This window comes from Podarcis raffonei, chromosome 9, assembly GCF_027172205.1.
Source record: "Podarcis raffonei isolate rPodRaf1 chromosome 9, rPodRaf1.pri, whole genome shotgun sequence".
NCBI lineage: Eukaryota > Metazoa > Chordata > Lepidosauria > Squamata > Lacertidae > Podarcis > Podarcis raffonei.
The window spans coordinates 64,257,948-64,285,743 of NC_070610.1; the positions used below are offsets into that span (position 1 = coordinate 64,257,948).

Here is a 27,796-nt window from a genome sequence, read left to right on the forward strand (position 1 = left end):
GGACAGCAAAAAAAGAGGAGGGAAACCTATAATCTTAAGCCTGGAAACAAGCAAAGGGATTTTAACAGAACACTCCAGGCTAGGAAGATTTCTGCATCTGATAGTATCAGTTACCCATTGTGAATTCCTTGTTTCATTGGACATGCTTCTGATTGCTAGTTCAGAGGCTACAAAATGGAAGTCTTTGCCTGCCAAGTTCTCCCACGCAGTTCTGTAATCCTTAATGTCTGATTCCACTGCTGAAGACAAGAGCAAAGTGGTTAGCTCTGGGAGTGCCTCTAACAAAAAAAATTTCATGTCATCCAGGGCAAGACCAAACTGTGAGGGCCCTCCAGTAACCTAGAATCCATGCAGACACTTGCTGAACCTGGATAATTAACCCTGGGCTTTGCTTGGCATTGCAGCAGCCATAAACCACTGCTCTGGTCTTCAGATCAGACACAGGCAAAAAGCTATGGGCCTCATGTTTACGTATAACCTGGACAGTCCAGGGGTCTGAGGTGGCACATGCCTTCAGTGCAGTCTTTCACCTCCAAGTATTTTGGACTCCAGTTCCCATGAGCTGCAGTCAGCGCAGCCAGTGGTCGGGGATGATGGGAGTTCTAGTCCAACAGCATCTGGGGAGCACCAGATTGCACAAGGCTGCTTTCATGTGTCTCAGGAAAGATCTGAAGTGAATGTGATCCGTGCGGGAAGCACGTTGCGTCTGCGCACGCACGGGTCTTGATTCGGCACTTCTGCGCATGCGCCGAAACCTGGAAGTAACCTGTTCTGGTATTTCTGGGTTCGGCGTGGTACACAACCAGTAATTGTGCAACCCAAAGCGTCTGTAACCCGAGGTATGACTGTACAAGCTCAAATAGTTCTCTTGATTAGGTTGCTCCCGTGATCCTTAAATTTCCACAGAGTTCCAGGTACGTGAATGGGAGACCAAGAGAAATGTAAGCAGCAGCAGTCTCTACTGCCCACCTCACCTTTCAGCACACAGAAGCAGTAGACATGGTGGGGTGCTGCTGCAGAACCACTCTTCTGCCACCTGCATGACTGCTGCTCACCAAGAAGGTGAAAGGGTGAGGCAGCGCAGCAGCAAAGTCAGGACTGTGTAGGCACACTGCCAAGAAGGCTGGATTGGTTATCCAGTGTATCTGCAATCTTGCTGCTACCCTGCCCACCCCACCCCCCACCAACCCTGGTGTTCCTGTCATTTAACCAGTTACTCATCTATTTTTTTAATTAAAAAAAATCAATAATAAATGAGTGCTATTTTTCTTGGGGGGGAAGGTGCCGGAACTCACCATGAACGCCTCCCTCGTTCTCTTAGAATGCCAAGGGCACCTGCCTGAGAGGTGCCGGAACTGAGTTCCGGCTGGTAAATAAAGGCCCTGAATAAATGTGTTAAGTCTAGTAGAAATTAACCACCTAGCAACAAATTATATTGGGTTTCTTGTAGCAATAAGCTTGATAATGATTTCTTTACCAAGCACCAAATCACATTCAATCTTTCTTCTGTGCTATTGATTACAATACCGCATCCCCGTCTCCTTTTTCCTAAATCCTATATGGATTTTATAATTGGTTTTGCTAACAAATATTTAACCTGTTTATTTGAGGTTGCTGTTTTCCAAAATGTTGCCCTTCTTAACACGGTCCTAGGATCTAACTTCCCAAAATCAAAATTCATTGTCTGAAAGAATTGTAACCATAGAGTTATCCAACCTCCCAGCTTTAGAGAGATTTATTTCCATGTTCACAGGTGCCCATTTGCAGTTAGCTGTGTACGCAGGGACACACACTGCACATTCTTTGACCTTTACATGTGAATAGCAGTATGAATACACTGTTCTGCTACTTGGGTACACAAGGTACCCAGACCATATACTTTCTGAATATAACATGTGAGCATCCCTATTATCAAATGTAACAAAAAGAAATCTGAGCTTCATTTCTCTTTGTATTTGATCCATATTTGTAGGAGTAGGAGTTGTTCATTTTGGATTAATAAAAGTTGCCCCTTCGCCACGGCAGCAGGAATTGAAAAGTGTCATTCATTTGCAGCATGCTTATAAAACAACCTTCTGAATTCCCTGTGTTTATCGAAGCAGCTAGAGTACATTATCTGTCTGACACCAAATAAATATTTTACTGCAACCTCGCAAGAAGAAATCATACTTGACCTTTATGGGCTAAGTTTTCCTTTGTATTCATGGCCTGATCAATAGTTTGAGTTGGAGTGCTGATATATTTTGGCCCTGCCCTAAATCAGGTGAGAATGTGTTTTAGAATTCTGCAGTTAACTTGCTAGCAAAACACCCAATAATATAAGAGTGTGTGTGGACAGAGAGCTTATATGCTAACAAGGACTACTACAGGGGTCAGAAGGAGTCATGTATCTGCAACTGTGCACCAGGGTTGGGCAGCTGCCTCAAATAAACAGATTGAAGATTTGTTAGTAAAACCAATTATAAAAACCTTATGAGATTTAAGAAAATGGAGCCAGGGATATGGCGTTGGAATCATAGGAAGTTATTGATTGATTGATTGATTGATTGATTGATTGATTGACTGACTGAGTTGGGACTGTTGGGTTATTCAGCTCTGAACTGTCTACAGTGCCTGGTAGCAGCTTTCCAGGATTTCAGACACGGTTCTCTCCCAGCCCTACCTGCTACTCCCTACCACCAGTAGGACTCTGGGAACTGAACCTGGGACCTCTGCATGCAAAGATGATGTAGCCTCAGGGAGCAATTGTCCATCAAAGAAATCCCTTGAATCCCCTTTGTGTTACGGTAAGTAGTCCTGCGTTGAAAATTTCTCTTGAATTCCCAACCCCTGGCCCCACATCCATTCTCCATCCAATAATGGAAAAAGAAATTGCATTTATCAAAGAGGAGAGAAGATTTCTAGGGAGTGCAGGGTTTTTGTTGTACTTAGCTTACTTTGAAGATGTCCAGGGTTTATTTGTAAGTGTCATTCTGCAAATCGTCTCTCTGGTTGTCTACACTCTGCAGCCTTCCTGGGTACCTGCATCATGGAGTACTCCTCCCATAGGCCTTTTCCAGATGGGGAAGCATGGGCAGCCAGGGAGGCTGCAGAGTGTTGAATAAACATTTGCTGGAATGAAAAATATATATACCACCCTTGGGAACTTTTTGATAGCCAGGTAAGTTCAAAAGCCTACACCTAAGGTGCCCTGGAATGAGGCAGAAAAACATAAGCCTCTTTCTTAGGGGAAGTAAACTTGGGAAACTGGAAGACAGATTTCAGCTGAGTATCAGTAAGTAACGATTTTATTTTGCTTCACAAGCTGGTGTTTCAGTTTGTTTCACTCTGCCCTGCTATGGCCATCGGCTGTTTAGGAAGCTCACTGCCTCCTGACCTGCTCAATTTTCCAAGAGTGAGGGATCAGTCCCACCCCCACCCCCCAAATGGCTCATCCTCTTGCCCGTTACCTGGGGTTGTCTTTGGTTCCAAAGACAGTCTGCAGCCCTTTCCTTGGACAGGCCTATGGGCGACTCTTCAGAGATTTATGCAAAACACTAGAAACATAACACTTTTGAAGGGATTGCTAAACAACTGAATGAGGGGGGTGATGCTGATAAACGTTGTCAGAAATATTCATGAAACACAGGGAGTAGCACTCTGGATTGGCCCTAAGTTATTAATCACATTGCGACAAGCGAATAGATAACTAAAAACACAAGAAATCAGTTGCATTTTGCTTCAACTATAGGCAGGTTCACACATGACACTGAAAACAGGCACCCACTTTCTCTACGAAAGTGTTTGTGTGAGAGTATACACCTGCAGATTTGTATGGCTTAGGTATTGAGTATGCAAGCACACAGAGGGCACACTCGTTGAACATTTCATGTTAATACCTGTGCAAGTGCACAGCTCAAGTATTCATGTGCACAGCTACACAAACTGAATGCCCGTTGAATATAGCCTGTGAACAACCATGCAATACCTATGTTTATTCTGATCTGTAGGAAGGAATAGTGTTAAGAGATCGTGAGAAAACAGGTGCAACTCATAGAATCATAGAGTTGGAAGAGACCACAAGGGCCATCGAGTCCAACCCCCTGCCAAGCAGGAAACACCATCAGAGCACTCCTGACATATGGTTGTCAAGCCTCTGCTTAAAGACCTCCAAAGAAGGAGACTCCACCACACTCCTTGGCAGCAAATTCCACTGTCGAACAGCTCTTACTGTCAGGAAGTTCTTCCTAATGTTTAGGTGGAATCTTCTTTCTTGTACAGTGGTGCCTCGCAAGACAAAATTAATTCGTTCCGCGAGTCTTTTCGTCTTGCGCGGTTTTTCGTCTTGCGAAGCACGGTCAGTCGCAACTGCGCCTCTTCAAGCGGTTTTTTTTAAAAAGGAGACAAACTCGCAAGACGTTTTCGTCTTGCAAAGCAAGCCCATAGGGAAAATCGTTTTGCGAAGCAACTCAAAAAACGAAAAACTCTTTCGTCTTGCGAGTTTTTCGTCTTCCGAGGCATTCGTCTTGCGAGGTACCACTGTAGTTGTCAGCATCGCCCTTGAGCCAGTGCCACCGACTGGACTCATCCACTTCAGCCCCGACTGGGCTAGGCGAGCTGGGTAGCACTTCCAGAGACCACCTTCTGGACAGGAACGGGTCAAAGTGCTGTGGACTCACAGCTTAGAGTTGTGAGCACCGGATTCACTTCCACAAGAAGACAGTCGTCGCACAGCAGAGTATAGCAGAGTACAGCAGAGCATAAACGACTCGGAGAGCAGCTCTGTAGAATATCTTCTTTTATTCTATCTACAACTATTATACAACTATATACAGAGCTAAATGAGGTCTAAGCATAAATGAATGCTAAACTGAGTGTCTGCAGCTGCTCTTAGCAGCAACCTTATCTCTACACACGATCTATAACACTCAGTCTCTCTCTCTCTGACACACTGACTGACTGACTCTTTGCTGTGGTGCTGGAGCAGAATAAGTAGAGAGCAGAACACTGCTCCTCCTCTCTGGAGAATCAGCAGACTCATCAGGAGATTCTTGGATATGGGAGGGGTGAAATCTCCTCAGTAGTTTGGATCCATTGCTCTGTGTCCGCTTCTCTGGAGCAGCAGAAAACAACCTTTCTCCCTCCTCTATATGACATCCTTTTATATATTTGAACATGGCTATCATATCACCCCTTAACCTCCTCTTCTCCAGGCTAAACATGCCCAGCTCCCTTAGCTGTTCCTAAGGGAGGCAACTCAAATGCCTTCAGGCGGTAAAAAAAGAAATGAAATTATACACAAGCCTTTCACTGTCCTGACCCTTCTCTAAAGGCCCAAGATGTCCTGATCAGAGCTTTAGATCTGTGTTCCCTTCAAAAAGCTAGCCCTTAAATGTCATCAGACTGGAAAGAGAGGCCAAAAAAACTGGGATTGCTTTCATGACACAGTTGAGATGTCACAAAATTGGCAAGTGATATTTAAGGGCTCAGTTTCAGTATGGATGTCCTGTGCTCCTTTTCATTGTCTGCATGCAATAATGAAGCTAAGCAATGCATCTGCTACCCATTCTATTATTAATCATGGGTGCTGTATCTAAACTGGCCTTAGGTTAAGGCCAGAAAGTGGCAATATCAAAAATGGAAACCGAACCAAACACATAAACAAGGCCGTAGAACAGACCCATATCATAAATTTTGCATACAGCTGGCAAGTGCTGATTTATATGGCTCTGACATATTTAGATAGTATTGGTTGGATGGGATTCAACAGGGTAGTTTGAAGTTCCTGCCGTATAAGCAAAGTTAGGAAATAATAATATTAAGCTTGGGAAAGAACCAGAGATACTGAGGCAAACCTAACAATGCCCTGCACACAAGGCATTGGCTAGCTTTAACCTGGAACTATAACAATGTTCAGCCATTTTCTACCATTTCAAAAAAACATTAAAAAGTCAAGTAAATCCAGAAATGCTAATTATGGAAACTAATTATGGGCTCCCTTTGAAGGTTGTGGACTCACCTTCATTGGAGGTTTTAAAGCAGAGGTTGGATGGCCATTTGTCATGCAGCCTCATGGAACACAGCTCTCTCTGCCAATCTCCCCATGCTTCAGCTGCAGCCCGAGATGTTTCGGCTCCTGAGTTGTTCCAGAGAGCTTTGACACTGGCCTCCCTCCACCCCTAGGCGCAGGGAGAGACCCGCAGCAACACGGCACAGCAGCAATGCTGCCCTGCTCTGCCACTGCTGAAGCCTCATTTACTTGAGTTGCTTCTCCAGCGACATAAGTGGTGGGGTGCCGCCTCTTGTGTTTCTGCCGCCTGAGACAGCTGTTTCACTCTGCCTCATGGGTGGGCCAGCTCTGCCATGATTTAAGATTGGTCAGGGAAGCCTTTCTTGTTGTTCCACCCCCAGGGGAAGTCTATGGTGTGGTGGCTTTCTCTGTGGTGCCACCCAACCTCTAGAATGACCTCCCCTTGGAGATGAATTTGGTGCCAACTTTACTTAGTTTTCACTCCCAGTGAGAAACGCAGCTTCCTTCTCAGGCACTTCAAAGCTGTGGTTTTTCCCAGTGCTATTTTAGTGTATCACCTGCTGTATTATAAATCTTGAACTGTTTTTAAAAGCTCTGTTTAGGTCAGGGATTGTCAGCTTGCTGCCAGCGAATGCCTTCATTGCCACCTGTGGGAGGGGGAGGCATGGATGCATGTGTGGTCTGTGCGAGAGGGAGAGATGGAGGCATATGGTTTGTGTATGTTTGATCTGTGTAAGAGAGTGGGAGATGCCCTTTGGCAGAGGAAGGGGAGAGATGTACATGTGAAGTGAGAAGTAAGAGAGATGCAAGTGTGTCTGTGATCTCTAGGTATGTGGTGACTGTATGTACGTGTTGTCTATGTGACAACAGGCTCCCTGTTGTTATTATTGAGTGTGCGCATCATTATTGTGGGATCTCCACAATCAGGACTAGCACGACAACAGTGACCTCACACAGTAAGTATGAGGGTGTCTGGGTGCAAGGGAAGAAGCAGCCTCTCTATTTTTGTGTTACACCATGCCTCCCATGGTAGCCATATTATGATGGGTGCCCATGACATTATCTCATATTATCTCAAAATTCAAAATTAGCCGCTGCTCTAAACAGTTATAGGTATAAAGGGTGGCATGCAATGAAGTTTTACTCAGAGTAGACACGGTAAAATTAATGGATCTTATTCATGCTCATCAGTTTCAATGGTCTTACTCTGAGTACAGCTTAGATGAATACCAACCAAAGTATTTTTATGGTACTAGTTAACACAACTGTTGTTGACAGGTTTTCTTTTATGTTGGTGCTATGTTATAATCTGCTCCCATGTCTGAAAAAACTTTTAGCCTTTTATATTTGTAATGTTTTATTGAATTCCTTATGCATTTCACATTTTGCACTTCATTATCGTAAATTGCTTCGAGATGAGATTTATAAATATAATATTCTAACTAAATTGAAATAAGTAAGGACATTTATGTCTCAAGACTTCCGCACATATATATTGAATTGACTGCTTATGTACTTTAAGAGTACTCCATCTTTATAAACACTTGCAGGGTTTTGTGACTGAGAGCTGCATTCTTCTAAGGCAGTAGAACAGGACAAAATTTCAAAGGCTTCCCCCTGAAAATTTGTTCTCTTGATGCAGAAATAAACTGCATTCCGCCTCCACTAACAGGGTCCTTAAGACTCTTCCATCAGTTTGCCACACAATCTGAAGAGCTAACAGGAGCCCAGCTATGTATTCATATCCCCTAAACAATGAACCGAGCATAAAGCAATTTAAGCCACTGCTCAATACGTGAGTAGCCAATGATCTGCTGAAACGGAAGACACATTTCCATTTCAATATAGTGTGAATCAATGAACTGGTTCACCACACTTCAAAACACGCACCACCATTCCTCTCAAAGCATCTGCGGTGCGTTTTGTCATGGACTCGTGGCTCCGTTTTGGCACACCAGGTAGCCCAGTGCAGGACTGGGGAATGGCAGCTCCTTCTGTTAGCTTGCAGGGAAGTGATAAAAGACAAGGAGGTAGAACCTTGGCTTAGCTCTATACATAAACGGAACACGAACACAAAACCAGAGAACAGAGTATCTCAAAGCCCTTTTATCCAACACTCTGCTGGAAGGGATATAAAAATAAATAACGTTGAAAAACTGCACGTCTTTGAACTTCTTTAGCCAACAGACGTTACAGGCCTCCTACAGTGCTGCAATAAAGATGCTTCAAGAAACCAGTGTAACACTTGACAAAATTTTATAATGCCACAATCACTTTTTGTTATGCAAGGCCCCTGAGAACGCCGAACGCTATGCAAGACATTGTGCATTAATGGAGCTTCTCCATCTCCACCCCCACCCCAATATATGCAAGCACAGCACCCCTGCTTCGGTTCTTTTCTGACACCTGTAGAAATGCGAAGGAGTCCAAGTGAAAAGCATCATATTCAGCATAGCCCAGACACTCAACATCCTAGCTTCATGCCATGCCCCTTCTTGTTTAAAAAGGAAAAAAGAAGAAAAGTGCTTATGATGATTAATGAACCATAGCTGGATGGATGGATCTTCCTTTCATGTACATTCAAGATCTGTATTCATGTATCTCTGCTGCTTTGAAAAATAAGCATAGCAAAGGCACCAGCATGCTGAGCAGTGCTGTCACAGCTTATTGGTACTGGCAGCATCTGACAGCCAGCATCCCCCCCATCTCGAATCTGTCTGGTTGGAGAGTCATTTGGAACCAACTTGGTTTTGAGGTCACTTCTCCCTTGGAGGCGAGGAAGAGCACTGCACGTGAAACTGCGTGCTGTTCAGAACCTCTCTGACCTGGTCATTGAAGTAGCCTTTCTTTCATTCCAAACATGTCAGACTATTGACCCACCAAATTCAGTGCCAATTAGTTTGGCACAAGAAAACACCCAACTCTTATCTGACATTTTCATCTGATCCTAGGAAGGCAGCCAAAGCAGTGAACCGCTGTTTGGTGGCTGCAGAGGACAGGATGGGGCAGAACAAGCTGTTGGGTGGACTGACTGATTTCGGTTTGTTGTACAAAATGTTCTGGGTTTCACCCCTCCTGAAAGTTCAGGTTCATAGCTTGGGGGTACTCCTTGATGTGGTGCTCTTATCAGATGTGCAGGTAGCTAGTGTGGTGAGGACATGCACCCCAATTTAGTTGGCTCACCTACTATGATGAAGTCTAACATAAGGACAGAAGGAAAGCCTACTGGATCAGGCCAATTGTTCATCTGGTCCAGCATCCTGTTGTCACAGCGGCCAACCAGATGACTGGGGGGATCCCACAAGGAGGATTCAAGCACAAGAGCACTATTGTGGTTTCCAGCAACTGGTATTCAGAAGCATTGCTGCCTCCAACTGCAGAGGCAGATCACAGCCATCATAGTTAGCAGCCATCAATAGTCTTCTGCCACTTTGCTTCCAGACCCAGTTCAAGGTGTTGATGTTAACCACTTAATGATGTTAACGCACTTAATGTGTTAAGCACTTAATGGCTGGGAACAGCATATCTTGGGTTCCACCTTCTTCCACATAAGCCTCCCCACATGCCATCTGAGGTCTGGATTACACATCCCTCAACTCTGTGAGGCCTGCTTGATAGTGACCATATCTAGGGTCTTTTCTGTACTGGTGCCCACTTTGTGGGATGCTTTGCCAATAAGCTGCAAATCCCCCTCACTGTTTTAGATGACTGCTTAAAGAGGCCTTAGGCTGAATATTTCATCTTTCTGGTATTTTGATGTTTTAATTCTGATGGCTGTTTTGTAATTGTTATTGTGCCAGTCTTGGTGTTTTGCAAATATTTTGATTTGGCTGAACTGTGGATTGCATTATATTGTGGTTTCTGACAGGATATACTATGTGTGTGTGTGTGTGTGTGTGTGTGTGTGTGTGTGTGTGTGTGTACACACACACACACACACACACACACACATATAAGCTCATAAATCTTCCCAGAAAAAAGTATTCTGAGAAGTTTTTTTTACTAAATTCCATGAGTTGTTTATATGTTGTGTGAAGCCCTTTGGGGGAGCTGGGTTCTACATTTAGTAGGCATAGAGGAAGGCAGTGGCGAGGTGGTACAAAATTTTCTCTGAAATTACATTACCTTTTCTTTCCCCACCCCACCCCTTTTCCTTTTGAATGATTCTTTAAAATCTGTCTCTGGTAATGAGATCAATTTGCCTCACCTGTCAGATCTGTCCTGTGAAGGGGTGACAGAAACATCACATCTCTATTCCATTCCAAGGGAAAGCATTTCAGGTGTGAATAATGAAAACATAGAAGGTATATATGCCATTATGCACACCATAGCAAAATTAGATTGCTTCCTGCAGAAGCCACTGTCAGGTTTTATTGCAAACAGTGCATACATTACCAGCTGGTGGGAAAATGGCCCTCAGACTTCCCTGTTGGATAAAATATTAACCTGCTCAATGTTAGCTTGTTGCACTTGCAAAATCTGCTGAGCATTTGGTAGATTTTTTTTTTGCCTCCCAGTTCTAGAAATCTGGTCTGCCTCAGTGGCCCTTCTACAAACTGTTTTCTCTAATTCTTTTGGTCTGCTGTGTCCATCCAAATAACACACCTGTAAAGAATACAGACAGGTGGCCAGCAAAACATATTCTACTTCCTGACAAACTTTATTTACGGTATTTTTCGTTCTATAGGGCGCACCGGCCCATAGGACGCACCTCGTTTTTTTGGGGGGGAAATGAATAAAAAAAATTTATTCCCCCCCCCAGCCGCGGCTGCCGCCCCAAGCCTTGCGCACACCTGCCCGAAGCACGGGGCGCCCTCCGGAGGGCTCCGCATGCTTCGGGGTGCAGGCTGCCGCCCCAAGCCTCGCGCGCCCGTCGGGACCTCCCGCCGGGCGCACAAGGCTTGCAGACACTCGCCCGAAGCTTCGGGTGACAGGCTGCCGCCCCAAGCCTCGCGCGCCCGTCGGGACCTCCTGCCGGGCGCGCAAGGCTTGCAGCCTGTCGCCCGAAGCACGGAGAGCCCTCGGGGAGCTCCCCGTGCTTCGGGTGACAGGCTGCCGCCCCAAGCCTCGCGCGCCCGTTGGGACCTCCCGCCGGGCGCGCAAGGCTTGCAGCCTGTCGCCCCAAGCACGGAGAGCCCTCCGGAGGCCTCCCCGTGCTTCGGGCGACAGGCTGCCGCCCCAAGCCTCGCGCGCCCGTCGGGACCTCCCGCCGGGCGCGCAAGGCTTGCAGACACTTGCCCGAAGCACGGAGAGCCCTCGGGGGGCTCCCCGTGCTTCGGGTGACAGGCTGCCGCCCCAAGCCTCGCGTGCCCGTCGGGACCTCCCGCCGGGCGCGCAAGGCTTGCAGACACTCGCCCGAAGCACGGAGAGCCCTCCGGTGGGCTCCCCGTGCTTCGGGCGACAGGCTGCCGCCCCAAGCCTCACGCGCTCGGCGGGACCTCCCGCCGGCACGCAAGGCTTGCGGACACTTGCCGGGGCTGCAGGCTGCTGCCCGCAAGCCTTGTGAGCCCGCGGGAACTCCCGCCGGGCTTGCAAGGCTTGCAGATAGCTTCCTGAAGCCTGGAGAGCGAGAGGGGTCGGTGTGCACCGATGCCTCTCGCTCTCCAGGCTTCAGCGAAAGCCTGCATTCGCACCATAGGACGCACACACATTTCCCCTTCATTTTTGGAGGGGAAAAAGTGCGTCCTATGGTGCGAAAAATACGGTATGTAACTTCCCTTCTGGATATTATTCTTTCTCTCGTCATCTTCAATTGCCTACTACTTTTTTGTTTTTGACAGGGGGAAAACTGACTTGCTAAGCCAAGCCCACCCAACTCTAACCATGGCAGAGAATCACCACCAGCTTTTACGCTGGTGTGGATTTCTATGGTGTGGTTATAAGCAGCCTGAATAGTAGTGCGCCATAGCTGTGTAAGCACAAACTGATGATTCCCCTTACTCAGATGGCATTAAGGATATTGTTAGGAGAAAGTGATTATTCAGACTGTATTAAGAATATGTCAAGAATGTTTGTACAGGGAAAACTGAGTTAGCCTGATAGATAGTAGGCACTCTGTTCTTCTGGCTGAATCAAGCACCCAGCTCTGATACTGCAGGCATGCTTTCCCTCTTGAGAACATGACTTCATTTCTCTGCATGTGTAAAGCTAATTTAGAGGTAATTTATAGGCCTGTGGACTCCACTTTTGTGAGTTCTCCAGCGGCCACTGTTCGACCAAGTAAAGTCACTTCAAACATCACAGTGGTATGCTTATTGAGGAAATCCACTACAGCTGCATAAATTGTACTAACAGCTTATATACCTCTGGGTTAAAATACCAACCAATTATGAACAAAGCGTATGTGTCAAAAGTACCACCGGCCATGCCCAAATGAATTCTGTTGATTATTCTCATGGATGGGTTAGGTTGTGATTCCTTTCAGGAACAAATCCACCAGTGTGTGCAACCCTCATTGAGGACTTGGCAGGATCTGAAAACAGGACTGGATAGCTCAGTAGATTAGAGCGTGGTGCTGATAACGCCACGGTTGCAGGTTCAGTTCCTTCTATAATTCTATGACTACACAGCTAATGAAACATAAAGCACCACATTTAATCTGAAGTAGAGATGGAATTGTGCTGAAATCCTCAACCTAGGAAGCTGTCTTCTACCCAGTCAGACCATATGTCCCTCTAGGCCAGGATTCTTCACCCTGACTGGCAATGTCTCTCTACATTTCCAGACAGGAGTATTTCCCAGCCCTACCTAAAGATGCCAGAGAGTTAACCTGAGTCCATCTGCATTCAAAGCATGTGCTCTCCCACTCCACTCCAGCCCTTCTCCACCACAGGCTCCCTGTTGCAGTTTCAAAACACGCAGAGTACAACCCTCGCATCAAATAATGCCTCCAACCACCTTGAATTTTGTAATGTTCGAAGTGTTGCAGATCTGACTTTTGACAACAACGCTACTCGGCTAGAGGCTCTTGTTTTCCAGAGAGTGCCTTTCAGCGTTAATGCTGCTGGCTGAGTTGACCTTAAAATTAGAAGCGCATAGAACACTCAAGTCCCAGGCCGCTGTTTTGCAGTGTTTTTATGCTAATAACACCTGAAAGTTAGTGCTCCCTGTGCTGAATTAAATAAATGAGGTCCAGAGTGCTGCTTGCCTACAAGCTCTGTGTTGTTCTCAATCAGATAATATACAGCTCAGCCTTTCATAGCAAAGCAGCTGTGACAGCTTGCATCCTAACCAGGAACCACAGCACCCTCTCTGAGAGAAAGCAGACTGGCTGCAGGCAGGGAAATGAAGTTATGTTAGGGTGGCCATGTGCCCTCCTTTACAGAAGAGCATCCTCTGATGGAAGGAGCAGAGGGACAGTCCTCTATTTTGATGTGTTCTTCATTTGAAGGGCTGCAACTTAAGAGCATCTGCCTTGCACACAGAAGGTCTTAAGTTCCATCCCTGACATCTCCAACAGGGGTAGGAAAAACTCCTGCCTGAAACACTTGAGAGTCACTGTCCGTCAAAGTAGACCAGGGTTTTCCAAACTTAGGTCTCCGGCTGTTTTTGGACTACAATTCCCATCATCCCTGGCCACTGGTCCTGCTAGCTAGGGATGATGGGAGTTGTAGTCCAAAAACAGCCTGAGACACACCCACACACCCACACACCCACAGACATACACCCCCAAGTTTGGGAAACCCTGGTGTAGACAATACTGAGCTAGAGGAACCAATACCCTAGCTCAGTATAAGGCTGCTTCCTATGTTCCTGTGTTGACAGGCTACCCAGTGTCTTGGTGGCAACAGTGGAGCATCTCAGGCTAAATGTGGCCCTGTAAGCTTCTCTGTGCCAACCTAGCAGTTCGAAAGCACGTCAAAGTGCAAGTAGATAAATAGGTACTGCTCTGGCGGGAAGGTAAACGACGTTTCCGTGCGCTGCTCTGGTTCGCCAGAAGCGGCTCAATCATGCTGGCCACATGACCCGGAAGCTGTACGCCGGCTCCCTCAGCCAATAAAGCGAGATGAGTGCCGCAACCCCAGAGTCGATCACGACTGGACCTAATGGTCAGGGGTCCCTTTACCTTTACCTAAGCTTCTCTGTTTAGCCCTCAGTGCTTTCCCCCCGCTACACGTCTTCACCAGGCCACACTCCTCATCAGTCCTGCTTTGTACCCTCCTCCAAGTGCTTTAGCTTGGCTGGAATGTGTCCTTGAATTATAATAATGTTGCTTGCTTGACTGGGTGGAGGGAAGGATGGGGGGACAGACCTCTGACTTGTTCACATCTGCATGAATGTACAAGAGGTGATAATTACATCCTTTGCTCTGCCTGCTTTTCACCACTGGCTCTGCCCACCTCTGACATGTTGCTCCTGGAAGGCTGCTCATGAAGGCATGAGGCCCTCAGATTGTCCTCAGATTGCTGTAGGTGGCGGCCATTTCCTCAATTACATTACATTCCTCGATTACATTAAACTAACTTATTTGGCCAAAACAAATATGGCGGCCAGATGGAGCCAGTTGTGTGTTTTTATTTCCTTTTTAAACCTACAAACCTGCTGGTGCCAGGCCTGTAAGCTGCCTTTATTTTGAAACATATCCATGCTGGGAGGATCCCATTAGTTACTTCCCTGCTGGATCTGCAAAGCCTGAGCTAAAATAAGTAGCAATCCTTCTCTCCTCAGGTTGTGGAAGTGAACTTGACTCATACCTTCAGATAAATAGACAGATAGAGGAAATAACTGGAATAAAGCTCAAATCCATGTGTGTGGAGAAGCTCATACTGATAACATTTGTGCTTGCCTGGACTAACTAATTCACACACATTTCTCTCCGATGCTGAGGATGTATAGCTTTCGGTGTCTGAGAAAGATGTGCATTCGAAAATAAGAGTAACATTGACATCTTGTGGAATAGGTAAATTACTGCAGGGATAACCATTTGGAGAGAAGTGGGGAAGAAACTTTTGAAAACAGGTGTTGTGAAATGCCAACCACCATCCACGTGATATAATGACCAAAAGCAAACAGGAAGTAAAAGAATCCAATAAATAGATTGAATAATTGGGGAGTGGGAGTGAATGGCATTGGGGAGTATTTCATGGTACCTATGGTCTTTTCTTGCACAGGAGTCATAAATTTATTGCTACAGGGATCTCTCCCAGTTCTGAACCATATCTAAGCCAAGCTGCCAAGGTTCCCTGAAGTGTAATAAGACCCACATCCATCAACTTTGACTTTCTGTTTATATATGTAAGTCAGAATTGTTTCATCTGTAACACCGAATTTATGTTTGCTAAAATGTTGGTTCTTGTCTTCTTTTAATTTATTGATTTGTTTTGCGAACTGCTTTCTCCTGCTGGCTCCCCTCCAACCTAAACTCCTTAGTGTAATAAGTGTGTGCTTGTTGTAAACTGCTTTGGGCATGGATCGTTGTGGAAAGGCGGCATAGAAATTGACTCGATCAGTCTCTTGATCTCCTAGCAATAAGCTTAGGTTACGATGGACAACAGGCACAGAGGGCTCTATTGCAAACAAATACTCTCATTTGATGCTTGTGCATCCAAGCTCGAGTTCCGAGGCTATATACAAAAAGGCTGGCAATCCTGAAGGAATACTTCAAACGGTTAGACATTTCGAGAAAGAACACATTAGACACTGTTTCATGTCTTCCCCCATCCAACATTGGTCACATTTTGCTCTCTAGCATAACTTTCTGACAAAACCTGCTATCTTATCAGTTCTTCTGGATCCAGCTATTCCCTCCCCGCTCAAGGCAAAGGGAAGCCATCCCTTACTGCCAGTGACAAGGACAAAACAAAACAAAACAAAAAGGATCTTAAAGGGCTCTCTTTCTTTTGTGCCTGAAGAGCAATTGCTGCAAAGCTTCCGTAGCACAAAACACCTTCTTCGGAGATGCCAAGAACCAGATAACTCCAGCTACTGTATTTATATTTACAAAAATAGCTTTTTAAAAAAAGTAAACATAAATTAAAATAAAGGCAATGCTGCCCTCTTCAGGAAAAACATCAAACTCCACTGCAGGCTAGTTTAATCCTCCTGTTTCTCCCAACTTTCCAAAGGTCTTCAAGTCCATTTTGTATTCAACATTTCCCTCCTGGCTTCAACAAATGCTTCAATGTAGTACGGTGCTCATGGTGAACACAAGACGAAGTGATGGAATTTGCTTCTGCCACGAGTTTAAATGGCTCAAACAAACTATTAATAAAATTCATGGAAGGAAAGTCTATCCACAACTACTACTAATGATAGCTGCAGGCAACCTGCAGGCAGAGTACAAGTGTGCCTCCAAATCATCCTGTTGTCGTGGAACAATAATGAGAGGTTATTGTGTTCATTCCCTGCTTGGGTGCTTCCCAGAGACGTTGGGCAGTATGAAAAACAGGATGCTGTACTAGATGGATCACTGGTCATATCCAGCTTTATTTATGTTATTGTATTTTGTTGTTGTTACATTACCCACCTATATTCCAATACTATTCCAAAAAGATTTTGTACCTCTGATCTTAGGGTAACTCACAAGGTCCCTCTTTTTGCCCTAGCTGCAGTGGAAATCCAGGAAAGAGCTATTAATGAGATTCCAGTTGGCTGCTTTCAGAGTGCTCTTATTTAACCATAATATTTTTTAATAACTAATGTTTTTATCTGTCTTAAACTTCACCCTTACAATATGTAAGGTTTATATATGTTACATGTGATTTACGTAGTATCGTTATGATGTAGGTTTTTATATGGTTCTAGGGGGCAATGTGATTTTGTGCAGTATTTTATACTGTTGGTTCTTGTATTGTACCTATTTATCTGATATATGAATGGCCCATGGCCCAAGCATTAATAAACTACTACTATTGCTACATTGCCCACCATTCACCCTGAGGTCCCTGGCAGAGTTGGAACATTAAAACAACTTAAAACAACTTACAACCACAGAAATAAGGTGGGACCTAAAAATATATACCCCTTAAGTGTCAAAAACATCTTCAGTATTCACCAGAAGCTGTACAGTGATGGTGCCAGATGAGCCACTGTGGGGAAGGAGTGCCACAACTTAGGGGCTGCCACAAAGAAGGCCCTCTCCACACACACACACACACACACACACACACACACACACACACACAGAGAGAGAGAGAGAGAGAGAGAGAGAGACAGACAGACAGACAGACAGACAGTCTCTGAGGGCAGAGGAGCTACCAACAAGGTCCACACTGCCAATCTTAGCACCCAAGAGGGTCTGTAGGGAAAGTGGCAGTCTTTCAGGTATTTGGGGTCTGAGTCATTTAGTGCCTTGAATTGGGCCTGGAAATTAACTGGGAGCCAGTGCAGCTGGGAGATCTAGAGGGAACCCCAGCTAGTAATCTGACTGCTTTATTTTGAACCCACTGATGTTTCTGTGTTGGCTTCAAGGTAAAGCGTAGAGCGCAGTGCAGTAATGCAATCTGGAAGTTACCAGAGAATGGAGTATCTTGGCCGAGTTGTCTCTGTCCGACAGAGTTGTCTCTTAGCAAACTAGGCAGAGCTGAAAAAACACGCTCCTAGCCAGCAAGGGTGACAATGTTGAATCCAGGAGCATCACCAAGTTCTGATCCTGCTCCTTCCAGGGGAGCGCAACCCCTTTCCAAGGTCGGCCGCCTTCCCACCTCCCATATGTGAGAACTCGGAGCATGTAACACCTCTGTCTGTTTGAACTAAGCATGGTTGCACTATTGGCTAGATGGGTCTCTTACTGGCCTTTGAGCCTTGACAAATGTGGCACCTTGTTCAATACCCCAGGCACCTTTCTGTGTGGCACATGTACCTGTTAAAGGAATAAAGAAGACGAATCTGATCTCATGTGGTGTGTTCCCCAGCTTCACACTCCTATTCAGGAAATTGGGCAGGTGGTCCACAGACAGAGTCAGGCTCAGAGCTGGAGCAGAGCCAGTTACAGTGGCAAAATCAACTTTGGAGCTGGCAGCATTATAACCTGAATGGATGGCAGCTCAAAACATGCACAGCAAACAAAGACAAAGGAGTTCACAACCTCGTTACAGATTTCCACTTGTATTTTACGTCTTGTGAAAATTTCGTCGAGCACTACCTGACCCTGCCATTCCTTTGTAAACTTCAATACCACATTAGCTGTCACTTTCCCCACTTCCCATTTGTCACTAATAAAAAGAGGGAAAGAAGCAATGATCACCTGAAGAAAATGTCCCCAAATGCTAAAGTACTGCAAACCTACCATGCTGTTCATTTTAGATGAGGAAGACCCCGTTCTCTGCTTTCTCAAGCTGTTCATTTCTTCTGGGTTTCCATCCTTTGGTTTCAAGATCATCCGGCTGCTCCCAGCAGTGCCTTCTGAAGAGGATCTCAGGCGTTTTTCTATGAATCTTCCTTCTCGGTATGGGCTAAAACTACTAGCAAGATTCACTGTGGGATGAGGGGTGGAGGGGAGAGATGCAGTCAGCACACATGCCACAAAAGCTATTGAACATTTCTTTAACTCAAAGCCATGTTACTCTGAAGTAAGTTAGCTGTGGCAGGCTGAATCTTGACTAAGGCCCACAGCACTGCATTCAGACAAGAAATGTACAGGAGGGACACCAATACATGCTGAAAGATTGAGTGAATTGGTCAATTACGGTATATAATACGGCAGCTAGACTGGTGACTGGGAGTGGCCGCCGGGACCAAATAAGACCGGTTCTGAAAGATCTGCATTGGCTCCCAGTAGAAGAAGAAGAAGAAGAGTTTGGATTTGATATCCCGCCTTTCACTCCCTTTAAGGAGTCTCAAAGCGGCTAACAATCTCCTTTCCCTTCCTCCCCCACAACAAACACTCTGTGAGGTGAGTGGGGCTGAGAATCTTCAAGGAAGTGTGACTGGCCCAAGGTCACCCAGCAGCTGCATGTGGAGGAGCGGAGACGCGAACCCGGTTCCCCAGATTACGAGTCTACCGCTCTTAACCACTACACCACACTGGCTCTCAGTACATTTCCAAGCACAATTCAAAGTGTTGGTGCTGACCTTTAAAGCCCTAAATGGCCTCGGTCCTGTATACCTGAAGGAGCATCTCCACCCCACCGTTCTGCCCGAACACTGAAATCCAGCACCAAGGGCCTTCTGGCGGTTCCCTCATTGCGAGAAGTGAGGTTACAGGGAACCAGACAGAGGGCCTTCTCGGTAGTGGCGCCCGCCCTGTGGAACTCCCTCCCTTCAGATGTGAAGGAAATAAGCAGCTATCTTCTTTTTAAAAGACATCTGAAGGCAGCCCTGTTTAGGGAAATTTTTAATATTTAATGCTGTATTGTTTTTAACACTTGATTGGAAGCCGCCCAGAGTGGCTGGGGAAACTCAGCCAGATGGGCGGGGTATTAATAATAATAATAATAATTCACTTCCTGAGAAGGCAACAAGAAGCAAGAGAGGTTGTACTGGTTCCAGGGTTTGGTCTGAAGGCACATGAGGCTGCCATCTTGTTGAAGCTAAGCAGGTCTGGATGGGTGACCCCTAGAAACACCCATGTATGCCTCCTTGGGTTCCATGATGGAAGATAATCAGACAAAAGTCCATGGTTCAGTGGGAACAGCTGTAGCTCAGTGGTAATGCATCTACTTCTTGTGCAGAAGGTTCCAAGTTCAATCCCCAACTTCCCTGGTCTCTAACCCTGAATAGCTACTGCCATTCAGCTGGTGGATAAGGCAACTTCCTCTGTTCCTCTCTAAGTGATGTATAAATGTAAGAAAATAAAGTATTGCAAAAACCTTTCCCTCCCTGCAGTGAATTTTGTAAAATGCTAGTAAATCAAGTGAATGCCTTCTTTAAATTCTACACATTAATATTCATAAAATATGCCTGTATCTTGACAGGAACTGGTGACAAAATGGACTCCAGTGATAATCAGGAGAAAGGGGTAATGCAAATTCAGAGCATCTTAGGGACAGAAAGAGAGGCAGGAGAGAAGGAAGAAATGTGCAGAGCAGAAAATGTCCACTCTGGTGAAAGCCATAGGAATAGTAATTTACTTCCCCTCCAATGCTCCCCCTAAGTATTTTGTCTTATTTTGAATGTGTACCCTTTCACACGAGATCAGAGGTGGGGAACCAGCGACCTTCCAGATGGTGCTGGTCCCAGCAGCCTCCTCAACCATTCGCCATGCTGGCTTGGGCTGGCAAGAGCTGGAGTCCAACAGCACGTGGAAGGCTACAGGTTCTCCACCCCAGCATTGCACAATAATTTTGTCCATCTGGGCCTGGGCTGCAAATCAGCCTTTCTATAATATTGATCCACTGTGCCATTTCAAAAGTGCAGCATGCCAAGTCTTCCAGGGCCATAATAGGTGGAAGTTACCATAATTCCTTCATTTGACATTTCTCCAGGAACTTTAGCCCACAGACACCAAAGGCCTAGATGACAGCCCCTAGCTGAATGCCATTTAAATATACTTCAAAACTTCCACCCAGTTATATAGGAGACAACAGAAAAGTTATTATTTGTACCTTTTATTTCATATGCTTGCTGGGCTTGAAAAGGCTGCGGTTCTGAAGACAAAGGAATAATCTTCGACTCAATTACTGGGATGGTTTCTCTAATATGTTCCGGTGCTTTAACTTCTTGTTGGTCTCTAGGTAGTCCCTGTGCTTTGGGGGAACATTCAGTTACTTCCCCCTGGTTTAAGACAAAGGGTTTTAATTGTGCTTCAGCTCCTGAGTTTGCTTCTTCGGGATGGCTGGTCTGTTTAGCAGGAAGCTCTTGCAATAATACTTTTGCATGGTTTCGATTAGAATCGAGGGTTTCAGATATGGCACTATTTTCATTGAGCAGTCCATTTCTGGCCCTGTGACTTCTGGGCGATAGAACAGCACAATGAGGAACACTTTCTGCATGATCCATCTTCCTTAAAAGAACAGGAGGAGGAAGAGGAGGAGCAGTGGCAGCAGCAGCAGCAGTAATGGGATTGAGGAAGATTTGAGAGGTAGAAACATTGTGGGCAAAGGCTTCCCCGTGCAAATTCCTGCAGTTGGGCAGTCCGTCGACCTCTGAGACGGAATCTTCTGTCAGTGCTAGAAACTCGGAAGGCGTCTGGACCGTGGTCAGGTCAGCAGAGAGCAGCGGCGACTGCAAAGAGCTGCCTGCACATTCTATTATGTCAGCAGAACATGGGGAAGAAGACTTCACCGACACAGGCTCGCTTTCAACACTGGGCTTAATGTCCAACAAGCAAGAAGATGGCTGCACGCAGGAAATGGACTGGCTTTGAGGGACTGGCTTTGAAAACCTGTAGTGAGTCGAGAAGGATTTGGGGAGAAGTTTCCTTGAGGAATGTTTAACAGAAGCCCTGCTTTGGTCCTCTGCAAAGCCAGAGTCGTCCCCTTCATTCTTCCCAGACCTTATGCAATTTATGAAGACGTTTTTATTGGTTGAGGGCTCCCTCCCCTTCTCAAAGTCCTCCGTCAAAGACCTGGTGATCTTCTTGCTCCGAGAACTCCCAAAGCCGACCGAATGCCTCCCTCTGTGCTTCACGTGCTCCTCCAAACCGAGCTTCTGCAAAGTGCCGTGGCCAGACTGAGCACCGTTCGAAATGCCCACGTTCTGCCCTGGAGAATCGGCTTTGGGTTCGCTCCCCTTCTTGTGGTGGTGGAAGCTGATGGAAGGCGTGCGGAAGAGGCTCCTACGCTTGCCGGTGCTACCTGAGCTGGAGTTGGTGCTGGAGGGAGAAGAGCTGTGGACACCAACGGTATTGCTAGAAGTAGGCGAGGAAGGGAGGGAATCGTGCCGCCGGCTAATACTTCTCCTGAATATTGGCAGCCGGGACACAATGATCGAACGCCTCGATCCTGAGTCCCCCATCAGGACCTCAATTCCTTGGCCAGGATCAGCCTATGTTAAAATCTGTATGAGTGGAGAAGAGGAGATATGTGTTACTATTGCTTTCAGACTCAGGAGAAAACAGCGAAATTCAGATACAGTGGAACCTCGGAAGCTGAACACCTTGAAACTCGTACATTTTGGCTCCCAAAAGATCAAAAACCGTAAGTGAGTGCTCTGGTTTTTGAAAGATTTTCGGAAGCCAAATGTCCGGTGCAGCTTCCGATTGAGTGCAGGAAGCTCCTGCAGCCAATCGGAAGCCGCGCCTTGGTTCTCGAACTGTTCCGAGAGTCGAACGGACTCCCAGAACAAATTAAATTCAAGAACCAAGGGACGACTGTATTCAGATATTACCCCTTAAAAGTATGTCTACAGTTAACGTAGTGTTTCTCAAACTCTGGTCACCAGCTGTTGTTGGACTATAACTCCCATCATCCCTAGCTAGCAGGACCAGTGGTCAGGGATGATGGGGCTTGTAGTCCAACAACAGCAGGCAACCCAAGTTTGAGAAACACTGAGTTAACTTTACGTATCAGTCAAAACAAACCAAAAATGAGCAGCTATCCATGGAGAACTGAATAAGCAATGGAGAGACTCCAGCTTTCTGATTCTCTTGAGCAGCTTTTGCCAACCAGGCTCCCCTCCAGATGCTTTGTGCTGTTGTGTTGCCCAGTTGTGTTGGGTGTTGCTGATGGGACTTGTAGTCCAAAACTTCAGTAGGCAGTGCCTGGTTTGCAAAGGCTGTTTTAGAGCCATTTGCACTTTTTCAACGGGCCTAGAGAAGAGAGAACCTCATAAGGGAGTTATTGAGGAAACCAGGAAAACTAGGCTCTATAAAGTTAAATGGTGTGCGTCTCTACCTAAGTACTGTAAATTCATTTTTCACCTCACCCCTGAGAGCTGCTCCCCAGCCAGCATTGAATTCTAACAAGTACATCTGAATACAGATTAATCAAACTGAAGTTTTAAAAAAGAAAACAAAATATGCAACTAGGAAATCTTCCCAATCTTTCCAATAAAGCAATTTATTTTACAAGGATTTTTTTTAAAAAAATCTGCTTTTCAACTACTCATTCCAAACATACCACCACAATTTGTCATGATATGAAATCCACCTTCAGATAAGGCTTGCTTTATCCCTTGTACAACAGGGCTTTTGCAGCGCACATTTAAATGAACATTTTTTCTTTACATGCTCAAGCTATCTATTTACTCTCTTCGATTGTCTAAACAAACCACAGGTTGATGAGGATGACAGAGCGAAACCACAGGTCAAAGAAAATGACAGAACTATTACCTCAGAATAAATACCCATGTAAACAAACCCAACAATCTTCAAAGTCAATTCTAAATCTGAGAACTAAAGCCAGAAACAAGCTGTATAACACATTGTCTACCAAGCCAAACTTACTGCACCAGTCATGTATGGAGGCCACCAGGGCTCAATAAACCTCCTGTTTTTGATACCTCCCTAGGATTGCAAAACTACAGACATTGTCAAGTGAATGATGGGCCACAGTACATGTCTGGTGGGCTGTATCGACTGGCTGAATAAAAGCTGTGAAGGCCAGCTTTAAAAACATAATTTATCTTGCACGACAACACAATCTCCACAGCAGTGAGAGATTTCAGGGTTCCAGGCGCTTACTCAGGGTTCATGTTTCCTTTGGAAATGAGACACAGAGGAGACTGTGGTGTCTTTATAATATATGGTTTGTTTACACATGTATACAACCTGAGCACAACACTCCAAGAGGGTCTTGCTTCTCCCATAGGCTCAGTCCTGGGTTCAAGCAGACATCCAACATCTTGCCTGTTGCCCTGCAGCTTGCCTTGTTCTCCCAGTCACACAACTCCTAACTTTGCACTAGGCAGCCACCTAGATTGCTTCTCCATTACATCACCACTTACTGACTGAAAACCTCTTCCTAGAGCACACCGGGCAAACGGCAGTCCTGAAACTCTGCTACTTGCCTTTGCTCTTCTACCTGATTCTGAGCTCACTCATTTCCCAGCTGGCACAAATTCTCTGCTTTGTTAATCACCCATCTCCCTGCCCCCCCCCTTTTCTTTCTTTTTTTTGCTTAACGACTCTGGCCATTATCAGGCTGGCCTGGACATGGGAAGCTGAGCCCAGCTATTAAGGGTCTGACTTCCAGTTTATTTCTCCAAGCATTGATTAAATTTCAGCAGTTGCTAAATCCAGGCACCCACAAACTCTGCAACCAAAAACACATAACAATAATATCCAACCCAAACTGCCACAGCTAAAAAAATGAAATTGCCTCAATAATCACACATAAGCTTTGGAGTCTGTTTATTTCCCACTGAAGAAATTAACTTTATGTTAGGTCTTTTCATATTCCAATTTCCCATCATTGTTTGTCATTTTTATGGTGGTTTTCACTGTGCACAGTGCTTTGCAATTCTCATCTTAAATATCCTCATTTTAAAAAGCTCCTAGGAGGAGGCTAGAACCAGCGAGACGCTGGCATCCCAAGGATCACCCAGGGAGCTTCCCAGCTAAGTAAGGATTTGAATGAGCGCGAGACACTAACCAACACCCCAAAAGCAACTCATTTATTTACTGTAAGAGTGTACCCCCCCCCCCGGTTGAACAATTGCTAATTCGAACGTAATCATTTTTCCACAGCCTTCTTCATTCCACGGATTTCATCTTGTAACTTTTGCTGAAATCAAACTGCAGCATTTCAGCTTCGAAAGAGATGGGTGTTTGCTGTGTGCATCAGATAATCAGCATTCATGTAGCTGTTTCAAGCCTTCCGTGCACTTCATAGGTTATTTCTGTGGACCTTACAAAAGCACTGATCTCAGGCGAGGGCAGGCCAGGCTACGGGAGAGTAGAGCTCTGATGGTGCTTCAGTAAGCATAAAACTAAGACTGAACTCTGTACATGCCCTGCCGAGAATCGACACGACTGCCTTCCTGCTGGACTCCAGCCACTTGACAAACACTTTCCTGTTTCAGAAGGCATTTCAAGGCAGCTTTCTGTTTCTATGATGAATTAAGGGAGCTGAGAGTTATTAGGTGGCCCCTGCTCCCCAGAGCGATTTAACAAACAATCCCTCTTCACAGGGAAAAGTAGCTCTGTGAGCTACTAACAACTTTCAGCACCCATAGTGTTATGTACTGAAGTTCTCACCCTGGGCCAGCAGGGGGATACTGTAGATAGTTATGCAAATAAGGGATCAAAAGTGACGTTCAGTGATTGGATAGTTTTAGAAAATTGTTACAGTTACGTTGTACTGGAGCTCTATATAAGCAGGCTGACTGAACCCTTCAGTTCAGTTCTGTTCTGGCCTGTGAATAAACAAGAGCTGTTTGAAGAATCGCTGTGTTGTCTGATATGTTCACCCACAACTTAACACATAGCAAGCTACAGTTCCCATAATCATTTGGAGGAAGCAACGACTGTTTAAAAATTGGTACCATACTGCTTTATGGTGTGAACATAACAGCAGAGACTTTGCATCAGAGGAAGGGAAGGGAAGGGAAAGAGAGATGGAGAAACGGAAGGATGCTGATCATGAGCTTGGAGAGAGTTGTGGATTTAACAGCCAAAACATTAACCTGTGTTTATCCCTATCAAAACTGGTGGGGAACCCGGGACCCTGGAGCAAATACTGGGTCTTCCAATGGTCCTGGCAGGACCTACCAGCATTGCTGCCTGCCCTAGGATACTCAACATAGCCCAGTACAAGCTGCAGTTTTGATTTCTAATGCCCCAAGCGATGTTACATTTAGGTACTCTAGGATTTTGCTAGACCCCCCACTGCAACCTGGAGTCAGCTTTAATGCGTGAAATAAAGATGGGATATCGAGCTTCGTAGACATGCGCTCACATGAGACCACCTAAAATGGAGTCTTGCCTGAGGGATAACCTGAACCAGGGGCTTGCCAGCTCTTATGATATACAGTGGTACCTCAGGTTACAAACACCTCGGGTTACGAACACTTCGGGTTACAGACTCCGCTAACCCGGAAGTAGTACCTCAGCTTAAGAACTTTGCCCCAGGATGAGAACAGAAATCGCATGCCAGCGGCGCAGCAGCAGCCAGAGGCTCCATTAGCTAAAGTGGTACCTCAGGTTAAGAACGGTTTCAGGTTAAGAACGGACCACCGGAACAAATTAAGTTTGTAACCAGAGGTACCACTGGACTACATCAGCTCTCCCACTTATGCTACATTCCTGGTTAAAAAAGCTCCCCTGAATGCTGCTTTTTCAGCCAAAAAAAAAAACCACAGAAGATTTTATTTCTTTATTTTAACTGCTGACACTGCCGGTTTTAATTCAGCATACGCAAGACACTGTGGATTCCCTCTGGTATGTTTTTTTTAAAAAAATTTAAGGACATAATTATTTTTATGCATACGGAACCAGAAGTCGGAATCGCAGCCCCGAGGGGAAGGAAAACTGCAGCTCCAACCTTCGTCAGGACTTATGAGCGCACCGTGTCATGTTACGTCCTACAGGAACATAACTCTGGGAAGGATGATCCTCAGAGGTCTCTATTCCACTCATAAAATAAGAGGCTGCCTGTGCTGGCAAAGCACTTTACATAGAAGATTTTACTCTTCTAATGAATTGTCCATATGTTGAGACAGAGCTGCACACATTTTATGGAGCATAAACACCATCTATCAGGAATGCAGACAAAATAAGAGCCAGGAGAGGGAAAACATGCTCTTTCCTTGTAAGTTATAAACATGCACACAAGTGATCTCAGATAACTGTGTTCCCAACTTTTCCACTAAGTTTCTTAGACTGAGGGCCAAGCAACATGTTCAGAAATATCATATGCCGCCTCTTAGCACTGCCTGTACCACAGGAAATGCAGATGCAACACAGCATCAAAATGTCTCTGCCAGTAGAATGCTAGAGTGTCAGGGGAAGAAAAAGCTCTAATGTGGCCTCTTCCCTGACACGCTACTTTTCTACATCCAGATAGATTTTTATGTGGGGAACGTTCCAGTATGTGATTCCTTCACTTGTATTTTGAGGTAGTACAATCCAGAGAGAGCAAGACCACACAATACACAGGCCAGTGCTGGAGACACCGTTGCTCCCACAGAACATTTTTGAAATAGACTGTTCCATTGCTTTGAAATCCAGAAAGCATGCTTTCATGCAGACATTAGGTAAAGGTACCCCTGCCCGTACGGGCCAGTCCTGTCCGACTCTAGGGTTGTGCGCCCATCTCACTTAAGAGGCCGGGAGCCAGCGCTGTCCGCAGACACTTCTGGGTTACGTGGCCAGCGTGACAAGCTGCATCTGGCGAGCCAGCGCAGCACACGGAAATGCCGTTTACCTTCCCACTAGTAAGCGGTCCCTATTTATCTACTTGCACCCGGGGGTGCTAGGTTGGCAGGCGCTGGGACCGAGCAACGGGAGCGCACCCCGCCGCGGGGATTCGAACCGCCGACCTGACGATCGGCAAGTCCTAGGCGCTGAGGTTTTACGCACAACGCCACCCGCGTCCCTCATGCAGACATTACAAATAGTTAATTTATGTGTGATGTAACATCGCTCTGACAAATGCAAAGCTTTTTCAACGTTCAGGCAGATCACACTTGCAAAACACACACACACACGAAAACAAAATCCCAGTACAACCCATTTAAAATTGTCTTTTTGAATGCCACACTTGGCAGGTCAGCTGCAGTATAAGGTGAGAATTCAGTGCACACCAGCAAGCACTGCACATAGTGAGAAAATAAGCAGCATACCTGTTAAAATAGGTATAGTTGAAGGCTATGCACTAGGGAGGTAATGAAAGGTAAGGCTTGCAGGAGTCAAAACTTTGCTCCCTCCTGATATTTGTATTGACAAAGGGCCATTTTCCTGACACTGAAATAGACAGGGAAGTTTCTGCTCACATGGACATCTAGTTGCACAGCACAGCCCTCAGTCAG

At 45.7% G+C, this 27,796-nt stretch overlaps 1 protein-coding gene across 5 annotated transcripts in view; it reads right to left on the minus strand.

Annotated features, from left to right (window-relative positions):
• Positions 1-27,796, minus strand: part of CCSER1 (coiled-coil serine rich protein 1) — a 701,519-nt gene that overhangs the window by 553,032 nt on the left and 120,691 nt on the right. For all 5 annotated transcript variants that reach the window (XM_053404078.1, XM_053404076.1, XM_053404077.1 and 2 more), the window contains 2 exons: positions 20,494-21,886; positions 18,237-18,424 (listed from right to left, as the gene is read on the minus strand). In XM_053404078.1, the coding sequence (XP_053260053.1) occupies positions 18,237-18,424; positions 20,494-21,844 (1,539 nt within the window). In that variant the 5' untranslated portion in view covers positions 21,845-21,886. The remainder of the gene's footprint in view (positions 1-18,236; positions 18,425-20,493; positions 21,887-27,796) is intronic.